Source organism: Colias philodice, chromosome 13, assembly GCF_061535455.1.
Source record: "Colias philodice isolate Cphi_HAF_F1 chromosome 13, ilColPhil1 Martin Lab GWU primary, whole genome shotgun sequence".
NCBI lineage: Eukaryota > Metazoa > Arthropoda > Insecta > Lepidoptera > Pieridae > Colias > Colias philodice.
The window spans coordinates 9,980,245-9,998,204 of record NC_143098.1 but is presented as its reverse complement, the minus strand read 5'-3'; the positions used below and the strand labels follow the sequence as shown (position 1 = coordinate 9,998,204).

Sequence of the window (17,960 nt, the reverse complement as noted above, 5' to 3'; positions counted from 1 at the left end):
ATAACTCAAAAGACCGGAATCATGAGAAATGAGAATTGCAAAAGTCAATATTTTTTATCTGTGACTGCGTGCGATTGCTTTGCGTCCCTGATACAGAAGCATTATTTTTTGCAATAATCAAAGTTAAATCTAGATTTTTAGAAGAATATATTTGTTTGAAGTTAATTTGCAAACTGCAGTTAATAACGTAATAAAGTCGCAAATAAATTATATTGGTGTAAAGTATATATACCTTATAAATATATTTGTGTGCACGGCTTGAGTTCATCGCGAATTTGTGAAGTCTCCCAATATGGGAAAGAGATTTGAAATATTTTAGTGATATTAATTAAATATATATAATATTAACGCAAGAGGCGCACACCTGGTGTATTTGACTGGTTTTGTGGTGCATAACTATGGTTATGATTGCGAGTCGAAGTATTGAGAAATATTCGGCATGCTGACACCGTAACAAATTCGGAAATATGTAAATAAACATGAACGATATAGATATTAAAATAGTGGATTCACCGAAAGACCGGTTAGTGGGAGCTGCGGAGTCGCCCTTGCCGGAGAACTCGGGTGAAAATGAAGTTGATCCATTGTGCATCGACGAAGAAATGAGCTCCGCGAAGGAAGCAGAAGACACCGCTGATAATAAGGCGGAAACAAATGAGAATGCGGGTAACTGTGATGATAATGCCAAAGAAGAGAGTTTAAGCGAGAGTGCAAGCAAAGGTGGTGATTTGGGAGAGCAACAGGAAGAAACAAAAGGTAAGATCTTTTTTCTTATTTAGAATTCAGAACTTGGCTTGGTACACTTTTATTTTATCCATAGTGCAGCATTAATTATAGTCATGATGTTCATAATTGATATTTGTTTATTTTTATTAGTGTGTTATAATGTTAAATACACTAATACAGCTGCTGTACATAAGTAGTATTATAATTATCTAATGTTTGTATACTAAATGTGTACTTAAGTGAAATGCGAATGAAATATAATGGTGTAAACTCTCTAAACTAAGTACATAAAAAATAGGGAAATAGTAATTAACTGAATGAATTAAAAATGTCCATTAAAAAAAAAATCAAATTCTACTATGCTAAGTTGATATCACTATATGAGCTAATTGATGGAAAACATTTACTGCAAAATAAATATTTAATATTTTTAGTGATTGAATAAATAGGACTAATTCATAAATAATAAACGGTCCAATTAAATGTTTTCTTGTGTATTATTCTACCCAAGTGCACATAAATTATGTACATACATTTAAGAATTTTTGACTGACCAGTTGGCTTGGTTGGTAGTGGCCCTGCCTTCCAACCCAGAGGTTGTGGGTTTGATTCCCACCCAGAGCAAATATTTGTGTGATGAACAATGAACATAGATGTTTGCTCTGTGTCTGGGTGTTAATTATCTATATAAGTATTTATTTAAAAATTATATATGTATGTTTATCAGCCATCTGGTTTCCATAACACGAGCAAAACCTTAGTATGGGATTAGATTTTGCCGTGTGTGCAAATTGTCCTGAAATATTTATTTATTTATTTTTATAGAAGAGTTTGCTTACATTATTTTTGTCTCTTATAAATGAATATTAGAATGTAATATAAAAGTAGATTAAGTAATAAAATTATGTCTTTTATCTACTTAAATATCCAACATTGTTCTTCTTTATTCTTCAACTAGCTTCCGCCCGCGGCTTTGTCTGTGTGGTGTTTTGATAAAAGGTAGCCTATGTTCTTCCTTGCCTTGCCTTCTCAGGCTCTAAAGATTGTCTGTGCGAAATTTCATCAAAATCGGTTGAGAGGTTTAAGCAGGAAAGCGTAACAGACAGACAGACAGACAGAGTTACTTTTGCATTTATAATATTAGTAGGGATATACAATTGCTTATCAATAATAAACAATTGTGCCTTTTTTTTCCGACATTTGTTTAGAATTTTCATTTTTATGATTTTTACATTTTTCTATAGTCATACCTAAAAGTATTAACTGCTAAGTGAAGTTCAAGGAATCTATCATAATAGATTCCTTGACCTTAACTTAGTGGTAGACTTGCTTAGAATTTCTTTATTATATTTGTTGACATTTGAAAATGAACAGATATATTTTATTATCTTCTGCATATTTATGTTTATTTTTACTAGTATTGGGACTGAAATTCAACAATAGCTGTAAACCAAATAGTAAATATATTATGGTACTGTGTTATGTTTTTATATTGATTTAATTACATTATGCATTATTTCCAAAAGGCATTAGCATTATGCACTTCTTTTTTATATAAAATTACTAGCTTACCGCCCGCAGCTTCGCCCGCAGCTTCGCCCGCTTTGTCTAAAACCTAATAAATTATATATACTAAAACCTTCCTCTTGAATTACTTTATCTATTAAAAAAAACCGCATCAAAATCCGTTTCGAATTTTTAAAGATTTAAGCATACAAAGGGACATAGGGACAGAGAAAGCGACTTTGTTTTATACTATGTAGTGATAGTGATATTGTGCCAAATTTCGTACTCTTCAAATGGCACAATTTTTGTTGTAAAAACGGGTACCAAGTTCTTGCTTCATGTATTAAGCTCTGCAAATCAACCTTTCTTAAATGTGTAATATTCAAATGCTTAATTCGTCTCATATATCTATAAACACATTAATCCTGTGTCTGCCTAAGTAATTTTATAACAGACGACAAATCTAAAGACAAGACAAATCTAACAAAATAGAAAAACATTAACGTCTGGTCAGCCATTCTTGACATTATGTAAGTGAAACTTATAAAATAGAAAGAGCTGAAAAAATTTTCATTGCCAAAGACCATGATCATTAAGCTTTGGGTAGGTAGGCCTATTTGTAAATCAATTAAAACATGAAAATTATATGGATAGATAATTACATTTCTTGTATTGTTTTAGAAACTACTAAAGAAGACACTAAAGTTTTAATTCCACAAGAGGATGCAAAAACTCCAGAAGTTGTTGAAATTAAGAATGAGACAACGGAGCCTGAGGTAGCAATAGTAAGCGAGAAAGAAGAGCCACCGGTAGAAGTGAAAAGCAAAGAGGAGAAAAAGCAAGAGAGAGAGAAAAGAGAGAGTGAGACGGATGTTCAAATGTTGGAAGCGCCAACTGAGAAAGTAGATAAGGAACCAAAAAGTACGCAGCCTGTTAATGGGGATATTAAGGTAAGATTTCTTGACCATTCTAATGTACATTTTTTTCTTAGATAGCACTTAAATTACACAAAGTAGGTTTTTGTCTATGCCATAACAGGGTTGTTACGAACTACACAAAGTAGGTCTTTGCCATAACAGGCAGTGGCGGTACGTTCATACAAGCCGAAAAGCCCGGCTTGCCTTAGAAATTCGCTACGAGACAGAAAAATAACTACATATATTCACGTTTGAATATTCGCGCGCAATGAGCAATTCATAATCTGCTTCGAATTCAATGAAAACTCACCTACAATATAATATATGTATAATACGCCTAGCATAAAATAATGACGAATTCGAGTAAACTTTTTAATTTCATCCTTCTTCCTATCGGAATAAGGTTGTACGGCGTACCTTTTATTTGGACGTTACAACCTAAATTGGATGGATTATAAACAGTGCGGTGTCTCGCTTGCACGCGTGGGCTTTTACCGGGCTTTGCGCTCATCTCTTCTAACGTATGAAATTTCGTCGGAGTAGATACATACCTAGCTATAGAACTCTATAGCAATTTCTAAGGGAAAAAATGCCCGGCTTTAACAGTGTGAAGATAGTTACGATTGCGCGAACGAACGTCGTGAATATTATTGTTAAATTATAGTTTGTTTGAGCGGGTGAATATACCGGTGTAATTTAGGTTAAGTTTTTCGAATTTTGTTGTAAAATAAGTGTCGCGACTGCAGATTGTGTTGTAAATTGTGGTGGTTTGCTTTGTGCTCAGCGGGGGAAAGGTAAAATCATTAAACTTTACTGAAAAACAATTAATTTCTTCATCAAAACCAACTCCCGATTTGTGCATTACCGAAACTAGTACAAGTCACATAAACGAAATTTTAATTGTAATGTTTACAAACGATTTCATGAATGAGAATTGCTTAGAAGAAGCCTTTCCCCAGCTGTTGAAACTTGCACATATTTTGGTAGTTACGATTCCTGCTAGTAAATAGGTAGTAGGTAGTTCTTCCACGGAGCGTGCTTTCTCATCGTTAAATCGTATTCATAGGTATGTACGTATTAATTATTAAGAAATACGTATAAGTATTTATTTGGCCAAGAACGCCTTTCTGTATTAGGTACAATAATTGCCATAGAAAAGTAGCTGTTAGGTAATTGAATTCTAAAACAAACACCTACTTTCTATAATTCCGATGTTATAAAATCTTTCCTTCAGAAAGATTGGCGTTTTGAATTAGAATATAAATGATCTGTACAATTTTATTAATAATATAATGTCATACAGTTTTATATAATTTATCGATTTTAATAATAAACGTTTGACTCAACTGTTTGCGGGCGCGCGTGAAAATTTAAAAGATTTGATTCAGCATGTAGGTAATATTATGTTCACTTTTTAGGGTTCCGTAGCCAAAATGGCAAAAACGGAACCCTTATAGTTTCGTCATGTCCGTCTGTCCGTCTGTCCGTCTGTCCGTCTGTCACAGCCGATTTACTCGGAAACTATAAGTACTACAGTGATGAAATTTGATGGGAATATGTGTTGTATGAACCGCTACAAAAATATGACACTAAATAGTAAAAAAAAGAATTGGGGGTGGGGCCCCCCATACATGTAACTGAGGGATGAAATTTTTTTTTTAGATGTACATACCCGTGTGGGGTATCAATGGAAAGGTCTTTTAAAATGATATAAAGTTTTCTAAAAAACATTTTTCTTAAAGTGAACGGTTTTTGAGATATCAGCTCTCAAAGTCGTAAAAAGTATGTCCCCCCCCCTCTATTTTTATAACTACGGGGTATAAAATTCTAAAAAAAATAGAGGTGATGCATGCTAATTAACTCTTTCAACGATTTTTGGTTTGATCAAAGTATCTCTTATAGTTTTTGAGATAGGTTGATTTAACTGTAATTTATTATATTTGCTGCTACGGAACCCTTTGTGCGCGAGCCCGACTCGCACTTGGCCGGTTTTATTTTTTTATAAGTTTTATAACGAACATAATTACACAGTATACCTAGGTAGGTATCTTATTAATGAAAAGGGTATCCATCAAACATTTTGAAAAATTTGGGCTTGCCCAGTCCTTACACCCTAGGCACGCCACTGATAACAGGGTTGTTACGAACTACACAAAGTAGGTCTTTGTCTTTGCCATAGCAGGGTTGTTACAAACGCCCCCTAAATAATCTAACATTTGTAATATTCCGATTATTTTCCAGTTATCATTGTATATCAGCCCAATATATTACTTTATAACTTTAATTTGCAACATCTAAACCTTTTAAAAACAGGAGGAACCTGTAAAGCGGCGATCCAGCGAAGACGTGGACACGGAGTCGCCTCTAAAGAAACTGTGCCAAGAAGTCGAGAAAACGTTTCCACAACACGATATTATGATAAACGATTACATTCAAACGGCAACTAAGAACAACGTGGACGAAATACAGAGGCATACGGAACAACTGCTCTCGGAAATACAGACGTTACGCGAGTTAGCTCAAAAGAAAGAACATGAATGGAATAATATATTACATCTTAAAAAGGTCAAAGAGGAAATTCTACTACGGCTCTTAAGGCGAAAACAAGTGATATCCTTCGAGAAGTCGGCTGACATTAATGGAGCAGAGAGAACTGATCCATTCGACTATCTGAACCAAGCTAAGAACCTCGCTATAGATAAAAGCGATGAAATATCCGGTTTAGCGTTGAAACAACCTGGATCACTCAATCCCATGATGCAACCTGTAATGCCAGTAACAACGCATTTTAACTTGATGTCAGGCTTGCCACCGCCATATGACAAAACTGCGCATATGCAGCAGATGTCAAAACCAATGTTCCCTCAAGGTTTAATGATGCCTGGACCATTACCAGGGTTTCCTAGAGATATGAACGGTCAGTTACCGTCTAGTTACGGTATGCCGATGGGCCGTCAAGGACCGACTAAAGATGTGAAGTCAATAATAGCGGACTATAGGCAGAGGAATCCGGAAATAACTCCCAGAAGAGGCAGACGAATGAAGTCGATAGTGAACCCTAATATCATGAACCCAAGGCCGATAGCGCCGAAAATGGATAGTGTCAATAATCTAGGAAACCTAAATATGCTGTTCAATAATTTGGATATGGTAAGTGCCTCAATCTATTTATTAGATAATGTTTTTCTTTTATTTTAAAGAAGCTTAGTATGTTTCTTTCAGTTAAGGTTCAATATTTATGAATTGACGAATTAATATATGTTTCGATCCCACAAGTATATCTGCTGTTATACCTTCAACTAAAAATGTACCTATTTTATTATCTTTCTTTACACACAAACAATAGTGTACATAACTTTGTCTATCACCAAATATGTAATAAACATACTCATGTAACCAATAATACATGGTTTTCGAATTTGCGTGTGATGCGAAATTTCTTCCTGCACATTTATCTCTAAGGATCAAATAACCTTTCAAGTTTTGAAGACTACCAAAACCCCTATTGGGTATTAGAAAAAATTAACTATAGTGATTAAATAAACTTTGGCCCTGTTAATCTGTGATGTACTTCTGGAATATTCAATGAATACAGATGGGAATGATTTTTTAATAGTTATTGTTATTATGTAATACAGATTCGTAGTAATACGTAATTGCGCACATTCTTTTATTTATTCTTACAAATAAATACTTGAATTATCGAGAAAACATTTAATGGACTTCATTTGAAATGATATTAAGTTCCTTGAAGGTGATTAAAGTCATAATTACGATTTTGAAAAATCGGTTTCTTTTATTTTATTTTTTACATATGTACTGACGTTCGCAAATTATAGAAAACTATGTACGTAAAGGTTTACGTAGTTTTTATCAGAATTTTGAAGTCTGATCAGTATTTCTAACTTGTAATACTTAGTTTATACAAAAATCCAACACATAACAATATTATCTGCTTTATTACTAAACATAGCTCAAGCTCTGTATCTACTTTAAACATCTTTCGCATCTTACAATACAAATACTTAAAGACATGACTCCTATTTATCCTAAATATGACCTTACTTCCATAAAGCATTACCTCATAAACTTCATTCAAATATAACACAAACTTCCACACTCAAGTGACACGAACACAATTCCAGAATCAAAAGGCGATGCTCGAACGGCTCCAACAAATGCAAGTGGGCAGTCTACCCAACGGCTTATCATTTAAAGACGTGCTAGTTCAATTCGCGAACATGCAGCAACCAGGCATGATGCCCAGTAGAATGGATATGCCGCGGCCAGAACACATTAGGCCAGAGAGACGAAGGCCAGAAAGGAACGAAGAACACATACAGAAGCAAGCGGAGAGAATGGCTTCTCCGAGCCCAAGATTGCCACCTCCACCGCCGTACCCAGAAATTTCGTTGTTGCCTGTCACCACGAGTCACGATACCGGACAAAGCCAGCAGAATTCGTTGTTACACGGGATTTTGACTAAGGTATGTATGGTGAAGAAAGGAGTAAGGATCAAAATGGAATAAAACTATTTTGATGGTTGAATCGGATTGAAAATTTTGTGAATGAGGGTAGGTATAAAAATTGGAGAATAAATAGGTGGGAAATAATGTTTCGTTATTCGGCTGTCAGTATAATATTATATTGTTTTTTATGGGATTAATTGTAAATAAACAATTTCTATGACTCCAAAGATAAGTTTCTGAGTATCTATGACAACATAATTATACATTTTCTTATAGAACGAGTTTCCATAGATCCATTCATGTTTTTGAAATTCATTTATAGACCGGGAGATACTGACACAAAATTTCGAGTCATTTGTAACAGGATGGCGGTTCTACAGGGGTCTAAGTACGCAATGACAAAAAGAAAAACGATGGTGTGAACACTGGTACCGGCGGCTTAGTCGCGTGGGCGTTAGTCGAACTCGTCGTAAAAATAGCGAAAGTCAAACGATTTGTAACACAAAAATTTTAGAATTTACCGATAGCCCATAAAAAAGAAGTAGGTGGTAGTGTCATGCCATACTTTTCCGGTGTGACTTACAGCCCGCCATACCGACGCAAATGTGTTGATTTAAAAAAAAACAATTCAATCATTTGTACCAGGCTAACTTTTGCACAGGTAACCATCGTCATGTAGCCATTTACGAAAATCACCATACCATACTTTTCGGACGATTCCAAATGGTTGCCATACCGCCGAAAATCTGCAAAAATTTTTTTTTTCGCCAAACTTTTTGTACCAGTATTGCATTTGGATTTTTGGAGAGTATTTGATAAAATGTGACCATTATTATATTTGCCATACTTCTAGTAGGGCGAAAAAGTGCTGCCATACTTCATAAATAAATTTATTATTAATTTATAGAAGTGAAGATTTCTACCACCTAGATCTTTGAAATTTTGTATTTATATTTGTTGAACCTCAAACTTATAGGAAAGATTAATGCCATACTGTTACAAATCGTTCAAAATACGAATAAAATCATACAATAAAAAAAAAATCTTATACACATTCGCCACCTCCCACAGGTATGGCATTATCACACTTCTATTTATAATCAGTCAGGAGTTGTTGAAAAAAAAATTTAGGGTGTTACAAATGGTTCGGCGAAAAAAAAAAATTGCAGATTTTCGGCGGTATGGCGACCATTTGGAATCGTCCGAAAGGTATGGCATGGCGATTTTCGTAAATGGCTGCACGACGATGGTTACCTGTGCAAAAGTTAGCCTGGTACAAATGGTTGAATTGTTTTTTTTAAATCAACACATTCGCGTCGGTATGGCGGGCTGTTAGTCACACCGGAAAAGTATGGCATGACACTACCGCCTACTTCTTTTTTATGGGCTATCGGTAAATTCTAAAATTTTTGTGTTACAAATCGTTTGACTTCGCTATTTTTCCGATGAGTTCGACTAACGCCCACGCGACTAAGCCGCCGGTACCAGCGTTCACGCCGTCGTTTTTCTTTTTGTCATTGCGTACTAAGACCCCTGTAGAACCGCCATCCTGTTACAAATGACTCGAAATTTTGTGTCAGTATCTCCCGGTCTATTATGTTGACGAAAACATTTTGATACTTTGAACAAATCGGTGAAGGAAAATTATTTAACTGCGTCAAAATAGTTTTAATTCACACATGTTACTAATGCCACTGCTTATCATTTTCATTTAGCTTGCAATATTATCGTACATATTTAAATGAAACCATTTAATCTATTTAGCTTTTATAGATCCTATATTTAGCATGACCAAGAAAGGGCGTACTCTGAATACGATTTAATAAAAAAATGTTTTATAATCTGGCAAAGTCGAGCAAACACGTCCATCCCGCAACGCATTCCAAGTTGAAATGATTGGATTAGCTTGAATGAGTGTTGCCAACCTTCCAGCAGGCGTCCCCTGCGTCTCAGAGTTACTCGCCGACGTTGGCAAAACTGCTTACGTCACCGGACGGAACACAGAGTGCACCACCGTTGCCAACTTTCGGTCAGGCCAAGGTACCATATGACGTAAGGAAATAAGACGCAATTGGTGTACGAATTGGCCTCGATCATTCCAAATTCAAAATTTCTAGTTTTAAGACAAAATTATATCCAGCCTGTGTTTAGTTTAGATGAGTGAGGTGTTTCGCGCGGTTGCGATGTTGTTTTTTTTTTTTTTGGTAAATGGCAATACTCATTGATTAACAAAAGCATTCGAAGCCACATTTTCATATTTGTTGCAGTACAACACTAGTTCTTAATGTCGAATCACTTCACTAAATGTTAATCATAGCATAATGCACTACAGTATTATAAATGGGGGTCGATAATGACATAAACAGTTTGTTGACGAAATGCTTGTGCATGCTTATGTATGCGGCATTGCGACTGATATAACTGAAAATTTGGGAATGATGTTTTTTAGTTATTGTTATGAAAACTGGTAAAATTTGTGCAGAATTGTGGCGAAATAACGATAACACCGGTGCAGCCGACACCCCCACCGCCGGAACCACAAGCACAAGATAAAGCGGAAGTTGTGCAGTTGGTAAGTTTCATTTACTATTATTTTTATTTTTTACTTTCTCGAATAGCAAAGAGCAGGTAGAGATAACCTTTTTTTAGGTTCTATTTTTCCAAAGATTTTAATCTATCGAAGTGACCGTCAAATTTAAATCGGCCTGTTAAATTTTCAACTATCTCCTAACGCTAGGGCAACGCAACGCAAGGGCCATTCACAAACGCTTGCAGTTGTTTCATAAATAAAATAATAAAAGCCTTTATTTCTCAATTCACAATGGTTTCTTACGTGCCGATTGTCCGAAAATTAATTTTTGCTAAATGTCTGTTAGGTGCAGCTTTGAGAGTAGAGTTGCTTTTTATATCTACATACATGGTTTTCTCTCCAATTCCAGGATGATGAGGAAAGCCCCGCGTCCGAGGGCGAAGCAGCCGGATCCGGCGCGTCCGGTGCGTCCGGCGCGTCCGGAGCATCTGGCGCGTCCGGCGGCTCGCCGTCCGGCGCCGGCCGGCTCGTGATAGACGAAGCGGCGGACGACACGCCGCTGTGCCAGGGATGTAGGGCGAGGGACGCGCAGTTCGTGTGCGCCGGCTGCGCCAACCAGTGGTACTGCAGCCGGGAGTGCCAGGTGCGTGTGTATACACGTACAAACATATACGCGCACAAATATGAATACACATACATATTTGTACGTACATATACGCACACATACATAATAATTATACTCACACACATACGCAGATACTAACGACTAACATACGCGGCCACTTTCGCATAACATACGTAGACACTTTCGCATAACACACGTAGACACTTACGACTAACACACGTAGACCCTTACGACTAACACACGTAGACACTTACGACTAACATACGCAGACACTTACGCATAACATACACACATATACGCAACCGTTACGCATACACTTACGCATAAAATACGCACACATTTACGCATAACATACACACATATACGCAACCGTTACGCATACAATTACGCATAAAATACGCACACATTTACGCATAACATACACACATATACGCAACCGTTACGCATACAATTACGCATAAAATACGCACACACACACTTACGAACTGCACATTCAAAACCACTCCTCCAAACGAAGTTCGGCACAATATCGGGGGAGATAAAATATTACTAGCTAACAAACGTGTTCTTATCACCTAAGGTAAACAGACATTAACTAGTGTGAGTGAATCCGTACCGTGAGATTCCTAAATGAATAAAAACGTAAGAGTCTGGATCACTTATAAATATGAGAAAAAAATGTGTGCGTGTACTAGTGTACACACGTAAGAAGTGAAACTTCTTTATAACCTTATTTTTCAAAAAATAATTTACTATATGCAACTTTACAGAAATACGTCGAATTACGCGTGGTAGGGTTAAGAAAAAGATGACGCGTAACGGAAAAATGTCACGCGTAACGAAAAAATGTTCAATAAATTTTTTTCCAACCCCGATAAAGAAGTTTCACTTCAACAATATTTATTAGTTTTGATTATAATTAATTTTTAAAATAACATTTTCAGGTAGCAGCGTGGGACGATCACTCAGAAATGTGCTCCGGTTGAACGGCATGAGTTGTTTAAGGTAAATAAGTTAGAACAAATAGGATCGCGTACTCGGGCGGTAGATTTTGCCTTATATATTTATATTGTAACGTGTTTTCATTGTATTCGGATGGATAATATAGACAAAGATGTCACAATTTTAATAATTGTGAATGTGGTGGATATGAAAAAATTCCTTTTCCCAATGTTTCTGTGTGTGTTTAGTGTATAAAAATTCTGGTCAAATAATTTACGTGATGAAAACTTATTATGAAAGTCAATGAAACAGGAAAGCGATAGTAGAAAGAGACATACACATAAATTGGGGAGCATTATACAGTGATTCTTATGTTCGTGGTAAATCTAACATTCGTCTTATTGTCTTGAAACCAATATTTTTAGTTTTGGCTTCACTTCTACAACGTGTTAATTGCACCAATAATAATATTACCAAAAGATACCTAGTTAAAAAGAAACCTTGATAACAGGATATGTCGTGTTGTTCGTCTGAATGCAATGAAAATACTAGAACTTATATACATAATGGGTGAATCTCTCTAGGATACAATGGTTCCTCGCGTAAAAGGTGCACGATTTTGCGTGATAAACTTTAGTCATTTTATTATTATAGAGAAAATTTAATTTGTAACATCAAAAATTGTAAAAAATCTCAATATTTCGTAACATTTTTGTACATCATCATCTAGTAACTAGATTCTTGTTCAAAACTAAGCAAAACTTGTATCATAGAAAATAGTCAAGAAATATTACCTTATACATATTGTAAAATTTATTATATGTATAATATTTTTACCTCTTTTTTTATATTCTTGATTAAAGTTTATCACGCAAAATGATCGACATCTCATACGCACAATATAATAGTTTCTGTTTACGCCTAAGATAGTATATTTCTCGATTTTAATGAAATATTCAACTTTTTGTCGATTCGTTTTAACTTAAAAGACAATATGGGAAGCGTAATATGCACATAACATTAATATATATGAAGAAACAGTTAATTTTTATAAATATTTATTTATTATTATTTATTTTATTTAATCATTTATTGTACCACACCATTTAATATTACAATGTACAGTATAATATATATCTGTTTGGATGCGAAGTACAAAAGGTGACCTTATCGCTTAAAAGCGATTTCTTCCAGGCCAAAAAATAATGGCTATACATAAATAAATAATATAATAAACATACTTTCAGTATTTCATAACTGTTTACAAACCCTTTCCCAGTATTTTTCATTGCAAATAAATGTCCTATATGTGTGAATATGAAAAAATGAGTTTACATCATTGAGATAATATTACTACGTATGGAGGAGACACCACGAACAAAATCTGTGCGCCATTTTTTTGCTCTAACTAAGTTTTAAAAATTATTATTTAGTTAGGTACTTAACGATGAAAGTTATTCCTTTGCACTTTTCCGTATTATTTGTATTATTTGTGCAATATCGTAACACACACGAAGGCATGTTTGATGCGTTTCACTTTAAAACCATTAAAAAATACCGCTCAACATACGTCACATGACGTATGTTGAGTGGAACATAAGTGATGTAGGCGGTGTCGTCTCCTATTAATATTATCTCAATGGTTTACATTCTTTTTTTCAAACTTAAATGGCGGGAAATTTTGACGTATTGACTTTTTTATAACTTTGCGCGTCACTTTTTTGTTTTACATTTTTTACGATAGAAAATTGAATAAACTTTGTACATACTATGTAACAACGATGCTTATTTTTGTCATAATAATTCGGAGTTAAGCTTACCTTAATTAGGTCATTCCTTGAATATGCTAGAGTAATAAATTATTTATGTATCGATTTAATTTATATTTTACCAACGAAACACTGAGGGAGTCTTATTTTTCGAATTATTATAGTGATGCGTACATTATAGCAATTCATCTAAAAAATAACATTAATGTATGAAAAATACAAATTCCTTAATTTCTACGCATTCGTATTCATATTCATGCGAAATGTACTTTTTCAATAATATACAATCACTCGAGGAAAAAAATATCTAAATTATACAAAATAATTGAGAATTGCATTAAAAATTAATTAATTATCAAATCACAATGTCAAAATAATTGAATATTATAACTGCTTCGAGAATCTTTTATTTACAATATGTATATGAAAAAGGTTTCACTAAATACAGATTAAATATTAAAAGACAATTAACTCATTTTGACAGATATTTCTCATTAGACTAATATAAAAACTCAACTGTTCATTAAATGTAGTTTTAGATGTAAGCGAATTGAAAAATTTATTACTGTCATGTAAATAATATACATTGTCTTATTTATTTCACGTGTACATAAAACAAATAACTTTTTTTTATATTTAGTTACTGGCCCTATTTACTAAATGGACTTTTAACTGCAAGAATATGTATGTATATGTAGGTCATAAGTATGTACTTTAATAAAAAAAAAACGTTTGAAATAAATAAGACAATGTTATTATGAAGATGGGATTTAATTTTCATACGAAACAACTTCACCAAATAGTTTGTGCCTTTTATCAACGTAAGCAATATATATTTTATTTTAAGGCGGTATTCCGGACACTCGCCTGTAATACCATTGTGATATAACTTTACTACTAACTAACTATTTATGTACTTATTAATATTAAAAAACGACGACGCGGTTGGCGCAGTGGTAAAGTAACTGCCTACAGAGCCGACGGTCCCGGGTTCGATCCCCGGTCAGGGCAAATATTTGTGTGATGAACTCAATTATTTGTTCTTGGGTCTGGGTGTTATCTATATATGTATTTATAAATATTATATTTATCGTCGCCTAGTACCCACAACACAAGCCTTAATTGAGCTTACTGTGGGACTAGGTCGATTTGTGTAATAATGTCCTATAATAATATTAAAAAAGCGAATAAAAATTCATGAATGTCTTTGCCGAAAATACGCGCCAATACATATTACTTTTATAATCTGCATTTTATTAAAAAAAAAGACGTGTGGCACTCGGGGACTGCCGCGGTAAAGCTATTGCATGCTATGCCTTCAAGCCACACCTCCGTGCCCGTCGGAGTGGGGAGCGTGAGGTTTTTCGTTACGCACTTTCTGGATTCGGTCCCCGCGCTCAAGGCCCGCGATAGAAGCTATGCAATAGCTTAAAAATAAAAATCAATCATTCAGTGTTGATGACATGTAGTTGTATTACAATGGTATACAAGGACATGTATTATAATTTCACGAAAACAACTAATCTAATAGAATAAGAATCAGATCTAATGAAAAAAAGTATTTCGTTCAACCTCGCTCAACCGCAGCAATATTAGAACTGCTGTAATAAACCACTATATTTTTTTTCTTTTTTATCTATTTTACACTAAAATACGTTCCTGTTTACTCTATGCTTTTGGCTGTATGGTAAAACGCCCTAATCTAAATTTAAATAGAGTATTTATAACAGATAAAAATAAAAAATGTATGCGTGTACTAGAGTACACACGTAAGAAGTGAAACTTCTTTATGACCTTAAAAATGTCACGAGTATGGCGTAACGCAAAAATGTCACGCGTACGGCGTAACGCAAAAATGTTACACTAAATTTTTGTCCAACCCCGATAAAGAAGTTTCACTTCAAATATATGAAACTAATTTGTAATCTGTGGTTTATTAGCGCAGTAAGGATTTAATAATGTAGTTAACTGTAAAATAATATATATATAGCTTGCTTAAATTTCGATATATTGCGTGGTTGAGCACTGTTACTTTAAATCTATGTGTATAATAATATTGAATTTCAACATTTTTGAATTGAAACTTCTTTATCGGGGTTGGAAAAAAATTTAGTGTAACATTTTTTCGTTACGCGTGACATTTTTCCGTTACGCGCCATCTTTTTCTTATCCCTACCACGCGTGATTCGACGTATTTCTGTAAAGTTGCATATATAGTAAATTATTTTTTGAAAAATAAGGTCATAAAGAAGTTTCACTTCTTGTGTGTATACTAGTACACGCACACATTTTTTTGAAATAGTGTTTTAGTAACGATCAAATCTAACTAGAGTGTCACAACTTGGCGTAGTTTGTTTAGTTTTTAATTTATTTATTTTATACATATTTTTTATATGTATATCGTTAGATGGTAGCATTTATTCCTAACGTTATAGCGTGTATATTTGAATGACATTTGCAATACACTGTTTTTTCTAATTCTCCTTACGGTATAAGTATATACAATATATGTAGTTCAATAAATTTGAAATTGGCGCCTTGTATTAAACAAAATAATAAATATCTTATTTTTTTTTCAAAAAAAGCTAAATCAACAGTTTAAAATTAAGCCAAAAACTAAATCGTTATAAATTAATCTTTATATGTTTTTGATGATTAATGACGGGATTGTTTTTCAGTAGCAATAAATTAAATCGCGCTTAAATATCTTGTTATTATTATTTTTTATTTATTATTTCGCCATTGTGCCGCTCGAGTTAGTAGCATTATGTTTCCGACCGTGCCAAACACTATACAAGCTATTCTTGTGATTATTATTTATACGCAGCCGATATATATTGAAAATGGTTCTATTTTTATATAAATGCTCTAGACGCTTGCTGTTTTGTGTAAGACAACGCTTTTATGTATAAGGTTTGATTGTATTAAGGTGTCGAAGCGAAATTTGGTTTCTGCATGTCAGAGGTTGAATGAAAAAAATGGAATGACCACGCGCCATCTTTGTTTTTTGAGTTGGCGCGAATTGAGTTTTTTATAAATAAGTGAACAGTTTTTTTTCGTCTTTCACCTCTGATTTACAGATATTGTCTATGGATATTTCTATTGCATACTACAGATGTTGTAAAACAGAATTTACACGGATTATAGTTGAGCCAATTTAATAGGCAACATTTGACGTCTATCAATTTTATCTTTGAAGAGAGGTAACCTGCTTAAAAACATCGATTAAAGTGAATTAATCGATACTGACTTGAAACATTTGTCAATCGAACTTGAAACACATTTATTAATATAAGATGATTTTTATTCAGAAGTAATCAATGCATTCGATTCTAGATGTCAGATTTCGATTTTTAGAGTAACGTCTCTGGTATTTAAAAAGAAAAAAGGTTTATTGACACAAAATTGTAGCGACGTCAGTTCTTTAATTCAGAAATTGTTTATTATGTTTAGAATGGTTTATCAGTAAAATGAAATCTTAAAATTACTTGTATCGGTCATTATTATTATAAATATGTAATCGTATTTGAAAAAAGTTAAGCAAATGTGCAGTTCTAACAAAACGAAATATCATGTTATTCAATGTCGTCGTTACTAGGTTACATTGTTGAATTTTGTTGAACTGTCAAATGTTGCCTATTAAAATGGCTCTACTATAGTTGTATTGATTTTTCTGAATCAAATAAGTTTGCGTATACAAATACATAACTATTTTGCCTTTAATCAATTTTGTTCATATACAAATTATACATTTTTTGTAAAAACTGCAAAGATCAAATATGCTTTGTTCGACAATAAATACGTTTTTAAATTACTTGTGACTGTTTTGCTTAATATTTATATAATTGGACTGGTAAGTGAAGGCCTGTAGCATGCAGTGGGTGTGTTGGCAGACTTGTTTCGTCTTAAAACGCTAGTCAAGTGTTTTGTTACCTACAACTGTTTATGTATTTTGTAACTTATATAATGTTATATAAGAATATTAAATCAGTACTGTCTTTCAATTGGTGTCTTATTTTTACCAAACTATTTTTAGTAATTAATATTTTTAAAACTTGATCACAGACACGCTTTCTGGGCTCCGAACCTCAAAAGAAAAAAATGGAACCCCTATAGGATCACTTTGTTGTCCGTCCGTTTGTCGGTCTTTCTCAGGAACGCGTGGTCCCTTGCGCTGTGAAAATATAACTTAAGCTAACGCATCAAGAGATACATCCTTTTAAAAAGCAAATTTTTCGCAAAATTTTACATTCGCATGGGAATCAAAACCTACAGTGTTACTACCTGTGAACCCAGTCTTGAAACTTGTTAAAAAGCAGCGTCTCATAGCACAGATAAAGGAGAAATTCCAAAAAGCATTTAAAGATACAACAATAATAAATAGGCTTGTTCGGAGCCCCTGGTGTGTGAGTCCGGCTCGCCTCTTTGCTACAATGAACGCCTGAATGTAAAACCGAGGTATTGGGTTCGATTCCT

At 34.0% G+C, this 17,960-nt stretch overlaps 1 protein-coding gene across 3 annotated transcripts; it reads left to right on the top strand.

The window, feature by feature from the left end:
* Positions 1-76: 76 nt before the first annotated feature.
* LOC149483616 (uncharacterized) lies at positions 77-12,766 on the top strand. 3 transcript variants are annotated; one of them, XM_089702740.1, is made up of 8 exons: positions 77-756; positions 2,914-3,182; positions 5,463-6,299; positions 7,295-7,636; positions 9,554-9,658; positions 10,101-10,190; positions 10,558-10,791; positions 11,718-12,766. In XM_089702740.1, exons 1-8 carry the CDS (start codon positions 480-482, stop codon positions 11,757-11,759), a joined length of 2,196 nt encoding a protein of 731 aa, XP_089558866.1. In that variant the 5' UTR covers positions 77-479; the 3' UTR covers positions 11,760-12,766. The 3 variants fall into 3 exon arrangements, with proteins under 3 accessions (XP_089558866.1, XP_089558865.1, XP_089558867.1); XM_089702739.1 differs by having other exon boundaries at positions 9,551-9,658; XM_089702741.1 differs by lacking the exon at positions 9,554-9,658.
* The last annotated feature ends 5,194 nt before the right edge of the window (positions 12,767-17,960 follow it).